Below are 11,861 nucleotides of genomic sequence, written 5' to 3' on the forward strand. Positions count from 1 at the left end.
TATACAATTAAGATTGCCACTGTAGTAAAAGGCAGCAATAAAGGAGAGAAATATTAAGTAGATATTTCAACAGGAGAGCTGGTTAACACTCCAGATTTCAAAGTGTAAACACAAAACAGTTATTTTGCTACTGTTAAAACAAGCAATAAAATAAGACAAAAAATAAAACAAACTCAAGGGACACTCCAGACACAATCCAAATCCATTAACTGAGTAGAATCTTTGAAACTTCACCAAGTAGAAGATTTAATTCAAGTTAAATTCCAAATTAAACAACGCTACACAGAATTACACCTAGACAAATTAAGAAATTTCAACAAAGAAACAGCTCCGCAGGGCTCAGTTTATCTGTAAGTCAATTCCCAGAAACTTTAGACTAACCCATAAAAATACAATTAGCCAAAACACTCGGATTGGTACTCTATTTACAACAAATAATACTAGTACACTGTCAGGGCAGGCCCCGCCCAACCCCCACTCTGCTCCCCCACCCTGCATCGCTTCTCCCTCTTCCTTTCTCCTTTCCTCCTTTCTTCCTTTCTTTCTTTCTCTCTCTCTCTCACATGGACCACCTTTCCCGCTGCTCGATGTATCACCGGCGTGCACGCCTATTTTCCCTCCTGTATCTTACCATCCCTACATCGCCACCACCGCCGCTGCACTCGCCCTGCACCCACAGCGAGCCCTCTCGGGATCTCCCATGGAGACACCCGGAGAGCCGTGGCTGTGTGCAGGGGTGATGTGGCACTCCCCATGTGACCGATCCCGCATGTATATAATAACGGCTGGAGTGGGAACCAAAGAAGTAGCCTTCTTCTCATATTCCCACTTCAGACTAAGTGGTCGGGGACACTCACCCTGTGACGGGATTGCCGCTACGCACAGCCACTATTCATCCCACTGAGTCCCACATGCAGGGACCTTGCCGCTTTCGGAGCTGTCCCTGACATACACTTCCCCATCCTAACTAAAGAACCTGTCATATCCGTGCATACCCGACCCCAACCCGACTTCCGGACCTCCACCCTCTTCACCTCCGGAGTCATAACCTACCGTTGCCGTTCTGATACTCACCTTCGGTCTTGGCAAACACACCTCCCCCTTACCTCTCCGACCCTATCTCCGTCCACTCCGATACTCACCTTCGGACCTGACTACTCTCCTTTCCGCCACTCCTTCTCCCCTTACCTGTCCCCTCTCTCCTCCCTCCGTTACTCCTCCACCACCCTTCCGCCAAGTTACGACCTTCCACCGCTGTTCCGTACTTCGCACTCGGACACTGCTCGTACCTTACTCCGAGCCTCCGTCATAGTCCCTACCTTGGACTTTGACTCCACCTCGGCCTTAGTCCATTGCATTGGTGACCTCATACTACGTAAACACCATTGCCAATATTCCTCGGACTTCCAACCCCGCCTCCGTAACCTCCGTAACCTCCGCAACCCCTGAGCTTCGCGGACCACCTTCGGCACTCTCGCCGCCTGTAATGTATTCCTCACGTTTCCCCTTCATCCCTATTTGGACTACTGCTTCTTTCTATTCTAGCCAGTTAGTCATCATCCCCACTCCCCCTCATCCTCCTGCCCCTCTGGGCCTCGCCCTCCCTATCTCCTTTCGGATGTATCACAGGTCCTGCCTTATGACCTTTGGTACCTATCCGCTCCTTCTACCCTTTGTTCCCGTTCGGACGTCTTCACTCCGATTCGGTTACCCTTTGTTTTCCTTGTGCTTTTGCCCCTTCCATTATATATATCGGCGCTTGTACATACTCGTTTTGGTTTAGTCCGAAACCGACCTGAAATGCCCCCTAGAGACTTCCTGCTCACCTACTGTGAAATTAAGGACCAAATGGACAAACAGCAATGGCACAGCGCTCCGCTTGAGTCGCTGAGGCCAAGGTCCCTCCACGCTAAGTCTCCGATTCCACTCCGGAGTCGTCCGAATCCGCCCCGTTCTAACAGAACCAGGGAACAGCTTGGTGGTGGTCTCGTTTGAACCTCCCAACTGACCTTCCTTCGTTCTCTCCTTCAGTGGAACATCAGATGGTTGGATGTCAGATGACAGCAGTGGTGCCAGAGAAGACGGGGGAGAGCTCAGAGTAACTGTCTTGGTAGGTTCGGAAGTTCAGAACGTAATACTGCTTGAGACCCAGTCAATCAACAAATTGTAGCAGGTAAGCCAGTTGTGTCCTAGGACTAGAGAACAAGATCCATCCAGCGATGTGACAAAGAAAGTTGTGGGGGTGATGTTTCCAGAAGCGAAGTGGAGGGGAATATCAACGGCATGGGTTATGATTGAGTTAGTGCTACCATCGAAAAGGCGTAGTTGTAGAGGTTTAATCTGATATGTCTTCAGGGCCAGCTTCTTCACAAATGCAGTGTTGCACAAGACTGAGTCAGACTCGAAGTCACGGGGACCCAGGTCAGACCGGGGTCGGACGGGAGTCTCGGTCCATCTCAGGTCTGAGCCAACGGAGTTAAAATGGACTAACGGATTTAACTACAAGCGCTCAATGCGCCACGCTAATACTCCATCCTGCCACTGTCTCTAGACTCCCATCTAGGTCTAAGCTTCTCTCTCGTGTTAAGAGGTCCTCCATCTCAGTTTCTAGTGCAATATTGCGCTCACCCTGGATCCAGTAAAGGTCCCACATTGAATCACGTGTCAAATTGAAGATATCGCGCACCCTTCTCCCCTGAAAACTTATGCCCTGAGGGCAGATTGTGAGTAGATACTTTAGTAGGGATGAAAAATGGAACCTACTTCAGAGGATCTTAATGGTGGATTAAAATTCATCTCTGCATCGTGGTCACTTGTGAGGTCCTCAAGAAGCTGGGCATGGAAAGAATGATATCCATGGTTTATTTCATCAGGAATGCATGAAGGATGTCCGTGCTTGGGCTCCAAACGGCCCCTGGATGGGTCACAGTCACTAGCAGAAGGAGCAAGTCCAAATGAACAGCGGACTCTCTTTCTATGTGAACCTTCGATTGCATGTTGGCGATTTAGGTCTAGTTTGATAGATGAGATTTTCACCATCTTCTCAACAGATAGTCGATTGCGTGCAGGGCTCTTTGTGTCACCAGTGATAGAAAAGAAGCGCTCTGAATCAGCTGAATTGCACACAAAGGAGAAGATGAGAATAGCAAGCCGCGCTAGTGGGTCATCATTGTGAGCACATCTCCAAGCCATCATTGGATTGGAATCCTAGTGGAGTGACAATAATCAGCTTGAGTAGGATGTGAAGGAAAAATTTGCATACCGGTATGCGATTGCGAAGATTAGCCAGACTCCTGTCATATCCATCCCCGGCCATCGACTTCCGGTTCCTCCGATCCCTCCGGTCCAACTCCGTTCCTCCCTCACTAACCTCGGAGCCCCCGTATTCCGCAATCCTCTCGGTACCCCTCGATGGTCACCACCCCCTCATTCCAATTTATTACCTACGCCTCCCTAAGTACGGAGCCCCGAGGACTTCCGGACAGCTCCGACGTCCGCTAGCGCACCCCCGCCTCCGCTGGGCAATACACTCGCCTGCCCTGCAGAGCCCACCTTCGGGCCTATCCCTCCTTTCCGTTTCTGGGTTAATGCCTGCCTTTCTGCTAACCCCGCGAACCGACTCGTCAGTAATATTCAGTCGGCTAATGCTTAAACCCCGTTAGCTCCGCTCTGTTCGGCTCCGCCAATTGCGGACCCATCCCCGCTGTAACCATATATATATCCCACTTGTACATAGGTTACGCCCCAGTAGAAAAATCAACTAGAGTTACCCCCCTAGGTTCTAATTGCCAGTCAGTAAGTTAGGGCACGGACGTGTCACTAGGCACAGCGCTCTTGGCAGAAGTCGCTGAGGCCGAAGCCCTCCATTACGGAGACATTCCCTCATCTCGAATCTGGTCTCTGACAACTCCAGTCCCCACCCTGATACCCAAATGTATCATAGCTGTCTGTCAGGTACGCAATAGCGCGCTGGCCCAATGTTTGTGGTGGTGTGGTGGTTTCAAACACACGGCAATATAGACGCTCGATCATTGTCACCAAGATCCCGGTAGAGACTAGTGGGGTGAAGAGGGAAGTTTTGATGAACGGATTAAGGGTGACTGCAACTATAAAAAAATCATGGTCTATTTTGCTCCAGTGGGCATCAAGACTAGAGAGAATAGCATCAATGGGAGAGTGTTCACTAGAAGACAATATGTCGGCAAAAGACATATCGGTGTAGTGCTTGTAGAGTCGGCCAAAGATGAGTGCGACTTGGTCTGCCCTGGTATTGGAACCTTGACAAACATTCACGGCGACTGCAAGGGGCTCTATATGGTTCTTTATCCTAGATATCAGACGGAATTATCAATATCGTTTGTGATCCCGGTATCATACTAGCTCACTGTTTTAAATCATTCCAGAAACCATTATCTTCAATGATTGAGATGATCTGGCGCGCTTTATTCACTGAATCACCCCTAGTACCAGCAGCAAACTCAAGTTCACTCCAGCTTTTCAACACTATGGTTCGGAAGCATGTCTCTAGGAGAAGAAGACGTCGTATGGCCAATACATGTGATGTCCACCTTGTGATTACTGGCCGAATGAGGGCCTTTGCCTGGTGTGCAGTATCACAGACAGTGCGCTGCTCTGTATATAGCAAACGAAGCGCCAGACAATGGTTGTTGAACCAATTGATTATCTCATTCGCCTGTGCCAATCGCAATGACATTCCATTGTTGCACTTAATATAGTCACCGAGAATAAGCTGCATCTATGATAAATGGATTAGCATGGGAACTGTTTTGAGCACAGGGAAATACCTGATGAGCATAGCAATCTGTTACTAAGAGCCGTGGAAAATGATGCAATAATCTAATGCATGCAGCCCGAGATTCTCCTGATGCATCTGATACCCACCCGATGAGCTTTAGACCTAAAGGGCCTTCAATATAATCCTTTTCTTTCTTAATGTGTGTAAGTAGGTTCTCAGCAGTTTTGCGTTCCCCTGTGTTGTCATACACATTTGTTACTCGTACCTTTCAATAGTTGAGTTATAATGAAGGTCAATTCTGCTAATAACTGGCCTACCATTCCCCTTGATGAGATCATAAAGGCAACTAGGTGGTTCCGAGAAGTGTCCTTCCACCCATCACATTGACCAGTAGCATATGCCCCCTTCATTAACCAAGTCAACTCCTCATGTCGTCGGTCAAACTCCGTGTTTAGAATCTGTCCTGAAAGTTTGTTCCGATTTGGAAGTCTGAAGGTGTTAGAACTTGTGGATTCGGACGACTCCAGAGTGGAATCGGAGACTTAGCATGGAAGGACCTCAGCCTCAGCGACTCAGGCGGAGCGCTGTGCCATTGCTGGTTGTCCTAGGGGTCCCTAATTTCGGATCTAGCAGAGGGAAAGTCTCTTGGGGGGAATTCATGTCGATTTCGGACTGAGGTTACAAGTTACTATGTACATTGTATATAAGGAGGGGTCCGGAATCAAAAGGAGCGAGGGTAGGACAAAAGGAGACAAAGGGAGATGGAAAGAGGAACAACACCGAGGGTCAAGGGTTTGACTCAATGGTGTTTCTCAAAGGAGGAATGAAGGGCCAAGGCCCAAGGAGGAAGGAAGGAGGTTGGGAGTGGGGAATGGCTAGCTGACTGAATAGAAAGGAAGCAGCAGCCCAAATAGGAATGAGGGAGAATAGCGGAATTGAAATGGACAATGCAATAGTTGCAAGGTCCGGAGTAAGTCCAGAAAGTCCGAACTCGGAGGTTAAACTCCGGAATATTGGCAAACATAATTAAATGGAATGAGCTAACCAATACAATGGGTATAAGCGGAGGTGGGGTCAAAGTCCGAGGTCGGAGCTAAGACCGGAGGTTCCGGAGACAAGACGCGAACGGGATACCGGAGTGGAGGTCCGGAGTCGGGAGCATAGGTTTTGCGTACTCGTCTGGGAGGTGTCGAGGTTGGGGTCGGAACCGGAATGTTCCGGAGTCGGACCAAAGGTGGTGTCCGAGCCGGAGGTGGGATAACCTCTTGGGAGTCGGCAAGGAGAAGGTGACGGAAGGGAAGTAGGACTCCGGAAGTCGGAGTTCGGAGTTCCGGGAGCCCGGAGCGGAGGTCGGGATTGTATGGATATGACAGAAGGCCGGGTTCAACATTGAAAATAACTTGACAACCTCCGGATTCTCAACACAAAGGAAGGACCATCCAGCAGACACGATAGCACGGAGTAATTGTTCCTCAAGTGCTACTTGTTCTTCATTTGGAAGTGTAGGAGTTGTTGGTGAGGTGCTTCGCCGATGGGGAATATGGGCTGGAGGGACAAGTAGTGTTGCAGATGGAGAAGCGTGGCTCTGAGTTGATGATGGATTGTTGGCAGGTGTTATATGCACATGAGGGAGTGGAGTTGTTGAACGTCGGCTTAGCCATGCCTGTCCTTCAGCACACCCATCTTGGGAAGCATGCGCGCATTTTACAAGATGACATGCCAACTTTTCTACCGTGCCTTGAATATCGGATGAGAGTGTAAGAGCTTAAATTTTTTGGTTGATGAGCACTTCTTGAATCAAATTAAGGGGATTATCCATACCAGCTTCATGTAGTTCACCTGCTGAGCGTCTCCGTGCAGCATCTCCAGTTGAGATGGCCTCAGAATCCGCTGCCTCCAGTGTCCTTGCATGCCAAGCTACACATCCCTTGCATTTTGCGACTCGGTGGCTTTTATTATTTCCATAAAGCCTGTCAAGGTGATAGAAATGCTCCCACATAGGACTCGGGACACCCATGTTAAGCAAAGGATGGGAGGCAGAAATGCACGGGATTGTGCTCGGAAATTTTCGAAAATCCCACAACATGAAACGTGGTGAATCAGGGGGTGAAGTCGCAAATGTGGGTAACTCAAGCTGAAGTGGAATCACTCTTACACTCTTAGTTATATTGTGTTGCTTGTATGCCAGCAGACAGTCATTGCAACATAAAATCCATAATAAACAAAATTTATCCTGCAAGGAATCGGTCAGACGGCTCTGAATATCGGGATTTCCCGCCGAAAGGTCCGACTTGCACGGACTGTGAGAGAGACTTGAGACCATTGAGTCGGACTCACGGACTTCAGTCTTTGGGACTATTTGGGACCAGGTCCGCACAACACTGTGGTAAGGTGCCAAAGGTGGCTGTATAGGTCGTGACTGATGAGACTGAGATTAATCAATAAACGAAACTGTCGAGCTTTCTTCTCTTCCATCTCTGGAGAGCGGGCCAGACACGGCTTTGCACGACTTTTGACAACATTTATTTGCGTGATTATAGTCACAGTCATTTCTTCGAACGAGAACAACAGGCCACTCGCTGCATCTTCCGCGTTTCTGATTTTGACTTTCCGGGAGCTGGCCTTTCCTCCAGGGCCCAATATCGGGACTCACATCGAAGGATCTCGTTAGTATTGTCTAATTGACGCTACGGACATGATACTGAGTGAACTTTTCCTCTGTCAAAGTCATCAATTTCACTGCGATATGTCTATCAGTGGTCCACTGCAATGTTGGGAAGACATTAGCCTCTGTAGCCAGCAGAAGGCGAGGCCCTGACTCGGCGTCCGCCCGCACCATCCCTATAACGTTTCTATTCCTCTGTGCAACAGCTGGTGCGGATGGCATAATGCCGTAAGGTTCAGGACGTCTAACACGTTTTTATCAGCTGGTGTCATCAAGAGTGCGTATCCCAGACTAGCCCAGGCATGCCGTATGGCAGCCATTACTGCCGTGTTTTCACTTACGGATGGGATTGGAGAAACAAGTGTGCGTTGTTTGATTCATGGCAAGGGATGGGGGTTCACGACGTGAGAACAGGTCCCGGCATCAAGTTGGACGACCTTCGTTATCATATCATCTCTGGCAGCATCTTCATCTTTGCTTTCTACCCTCATCTTCCTTAGGGGATCTTCTCGATCATACACGCATCGGCTGCTCCGCGCCATGGAGTCAACGCGCAGCACGCTCTCCGAACGAGTAGAAAGAGCATTTCGGCCGCAAGGCTCCACAAATCTCTCCGATCGTTCATACGGCAACGCTTTGGACTTGGGGTCCCGCTTGCGTAGATCATATGCGCACGCCTTTCTCGAACCTCGATACGGTCGACTCCACGTAAAGGAGTTGCAGGCTTTTCCAAACATAGTTGATAGGATTCGGACGGAATTATCTTGTAAGCAATTCAGCCGGCAAATATGTCCTTTTCCGATGCAGTTGCGACTAGGGGGAGAGACCATTTCTTTGACTATGCGTTTATCTACGTCAGAAAAATCCCAAATCCACGAGTCTTTTGATGGTCCCTCCACGGTGACTACAGAAAAGATTTACGCCTCCTTCATACTAGTGGAGCGCACAATCAAAGACGCTTTCGACATTAAACAATCCAAAGACAATTCATCCCTCTCCATCCCGACTCCGGAGGACTATGCAATCCAGATGCGGGAGCTGGCAGATGCCGCTCGACTGCTCAAATTGAACCTCGGGACAGCACAAGCTTCAGTAGAGAGCCCAAAGAGTGGATCCGGTCCCCCTGTGGCAGCCCTCTATGCGCCTGAACCCTTCTCCAAGGGACTCTTCTCGGTGTCTCTTCTGGCAGTTTCCATTATAAAAGTGAGGACGTTATATCATCGGAATTAACCCTATCTGACCGTTTGCTCTCCTGGGACCGTCCCGGCGGGCATAGATCGCGGAGGATACGGACTTGATCCTCCGAATTGGGCGAGGCATCTCTATTAAGCTTCAGGAACACAAACGACGTCGTTTATGGCTCCCGAAACTGACGCGTCGATGGTTTAACGAGTCACTCTCGGCTGAGTGGAGCGATGCTGGAGCCAAAGTAGATTCTATCGGTAAGGCAACATCCTAAATCTCCGTCCAAAATTCGGTTACAGTTTTCACTTCCACTCAGCAAGAGCTGTAAGTTCAATACCACCGAGCCCTCGCAGTGATGAAATGGAGGTCGAAGGAGAGTATCAAGGATTTGCGCTTCCAAGGAATCGAACACTTGGCAGTGAGCAGGAGTACTGGTCGCTTTTTTCCCGACTGGCGCGCATGCCGGTCTACGTGCTGCATAGATGGTCATCTCTTTCGGGCTCGCGCGTGCGATTGTCTCGCGCCATCCGCGGTGTCAAGCATTCCAGCAACCTCCGATATGCGCTTAAGAATGGCATTGGAGTCCTCCTACTCAGCCTTCCAGCATTCTTGCCGAGTAGCAATCAAGGCAAGCAACAGATGAATTTTATCCACATTGTGGACTTATTAAATGGATAGTTAGCAAGTCATTTGTTCCGTAAATATCACCTTCAATGGGTAAGAGGTTATTGGGCATATATATTTCATGGTGTGTGTGCTCATGTCGATGCTGAGATGGTTGCGACATACATCTTCGTTCTTGAAACAAACACTGGTGCCACGATTCAAGTCGGGGGACTTCGTCTTCTAGGGACGTTGCTTGGGGCTGTCATGGCATGCCTGGTAAGCGTCTCCCAGTCCCAGTTTATTCACAATATTGTCTGATAAGAACCAAATGGTAGATATGGCTGATTGCTCATCGCACTCCATATACATTCGTACTACTATATACGGTGATTTTTTTGGTTCATCTTAGCCAGACTACTGCTTATAGAAGCTATATTTGAGTAGCTTGCGGAAGTCCCGATTTCTTGGCTGATCTTACGGACATCTGTAGCTCCCATTGGAGTGGTCGCATCCATCACGATACCTCCAATTATATTTACAACCCGGAACAAGGCCACACACGGATCAATTCTTCGTACGTGAATAATAGGCCCTTGTTAGAGTGTGAAGTTTTGATGTTGATGCATTCCTCCAAAGCCATATCTGTCAATCGAGCCATGGCAATTGCACTAGGTATTATAGTTGCAGTGTGAGTTCTCGAGGTGTGCTGTACATATTCAGACATTCCTAATCCATTTTCACAGCTTAGTGAATCATTTTGTGTTCCCACGGCATTGTCGACGCATGTTCGAATCTCAGACCGCTAAGACTCTTCGGAAGTTTACTCAACTATATATTTTACTGACTAAGTACGCCGTGCTGTTTTGTCGAACGATGGGACTCTTAGGCTTGGTACTCCCGCACAGGCTGACTCTGTCCATGGATCCGGGTAGCGCGTCGCAGTCGAGGCTTTGGGTTGAATTGGAGACTGACATACATGATTCGCTCTTCCGTGCAAATTCGCTAATTGATATGATGTGGATGGAAATCAGTTTGCTGCCTGTAAGTACCTCCCCCTCCGATGGTAGTAGGGAGAATCTGGATCGAATTGCACAGAAACCTCTACGAACCTATAGGAAAATTATTTTTATACTCCACAGAATATTGGACCTTTTCATCGGTTTACGGCGCATAAGAGAAAACATCCCCAAAAAGGAAACAGTGACTGATGTATTCTCGTACAGAAAAGATCTTGTATGTCAGATTGCTCCGGATTATCCCATGAGAATCGAATACTCACCCTTGACTAGGTGTCATGCATTTGTGTATCTCTCTACGCGTCCGAAATGGCATTCGAAACGTCAGAGAGCCTCCCTCAATTTTTGCCCTCACCCCAACACGCGCTTGATGCTCTGATTCGAGAGAAGCACTTGGCGATGCAAATGTATCAGCTGACGGGTGTAGGTGCATGGGCCACTTCCCCAGGTGGTAGCGATGGGACAGCTTCAATCTCGAGAGACGCTCCCAGGCATGGCTCTGCACGAAACAGACCGCGCAGAACTCTTGCCGCATCGTACGCTCTGGGTATGATAAATTCCTGCAACTCTTGAGATGATACAACTTGAAGACTTTTCGTTGCCTCCTGCGCGTCTCCCAGCCGAAAACGCTTTAATGGAAGATGTCGTAAAGCACCTTGAAGAGCTCCTTCAAATCATGCGCCACTTACACGGGACTACAACCTGGGCCCCTGAACTATCGGTCGGTCCCCTTAGTCCTCCTCCACTGAGCGGGTGGCAATCTCCGCCTTCGCGTTCCTTAGGAGGGGAAGGTGCAGCCTTGACGATGGGGCTGGTGGATATGGCACCAGCTGCTGAAGGTGATCAACCAGCTGTCGAGACTGATGGTAATCTGAGCCCGGAAGGGACGATTAGGGGCCCACTCTGCACACCTGTTATAACCCCAGTGATGACACCAGAACGGAATCGTGATCGGTGGATCTAGCCTAGCACGCCCTCCATACTCAAAGCGCAGCACTAATTCCGAACCTTCTGTACGGCTAATTCTATATCAAAGACATTACATTTCGACCATCACCAGCGCAGTGCTAAGTCGTGCGCGTTGGGTAGCTGACCACATAACGATACAGTCCAACGCAGCTGCGTCATTGAACCCAAATCGCACCTCATTTCCGATCTATCTCGTTTCAACTCCACTCGGTCTCCGTTCGCCTCCCAACGGCGGCTCATCTCACACGCTCTTCGATTCTCGACTACCTTTGCGTCGCTGCTTTGTTGTTATATAATCGCCCCATTCTGAACTTGGAGAGGTGACCCATACGTTGAGATGAAACGCACCCAAATCGGCAGAGACCGGCTGGGCCCAGGAGCCAAATTGGAGAGAGCAAGAACCGGTTCCGCTAGTATGTGACTGGACTGGGAAATGACTGGCAGAGCCAATACTCCGAGAAGTCCACTGGTTGATGCATGCGTCATTAATGCCATATGTAACAATTTCTGGATGTTGTTGCCACCCAGAGAGAACAAAGCAACGGCCTCCCAGTGCCCACGATCCTCGCGTCTCCGCAAACCATCGCTGTATGGCTCCCACAGATCGTCTAATACGATTTTCCCCAGAAACATAAAAATATCAATGACGCGTGAGCCCGTCAGG

General features: G+C 49.1%; 1 protein-coding gene across 1 annotated transcript; it reads left to right on the forward strand.

The window, feature by feature from the left end:
• Positions 1 to 6,771: 6,771 nt before the first annotated feature.
• Positions 6,772 to 11,444, forward strand: EI90DRAFT_3290423 (Fusaric acid resistance protein family-domain-containing protein; the record flags this gene model as incomplete). The annotated part of the gene is made up of 17 exons (XM_039067219.1): positions 6,772 to 6,880; positions 7,297 to 7,422; positions 7,484 to 7,630; positions 7,684 to 7,784; positions 7,836 to 8,187; positions 8,239 to 8,624; positions 8,698 to 8,863; positions 8,923 to 9,234; positions 9,289 to 9,323; positions 9,381 to 9,488; positions 9,548 to 9,598; positions 9,657 to 9,786; positions 9,849 to 9,900; positions 9,956 to 10,253; positions 10,308 to 10,445; positions 10,502 to 10,775; positions 10,849 to 11,444. The coding sequence occupies 17 exons, from the start codon at positions 6,772 to 6,774 to the stop codon at positions 11,190 to 11,192; spliced, it is 3,129 nt and encodes a 1,042-aa protein (XP_038914613.1). The 3' UTR covers positions 11,193 to 11,444.
• Between the last annotated feature and the right edge of the window lie 417 nt (positions 11,445 to 11,861).

The sequence above is a fragment of the Cantharellus anzutake genome (assembly GCF_015039405.1).
Source record: "Cantharellus anzutake strain C23 chromosome Unknown EI90scaffold_33, whole genome shotgun sequence".
NCBI lineage: Eukaryota > Fungi > Basidiomycota > Agaricomycetes > Cantharellales > Hydnaceae > Cantharellus > Cantharellus anzutake.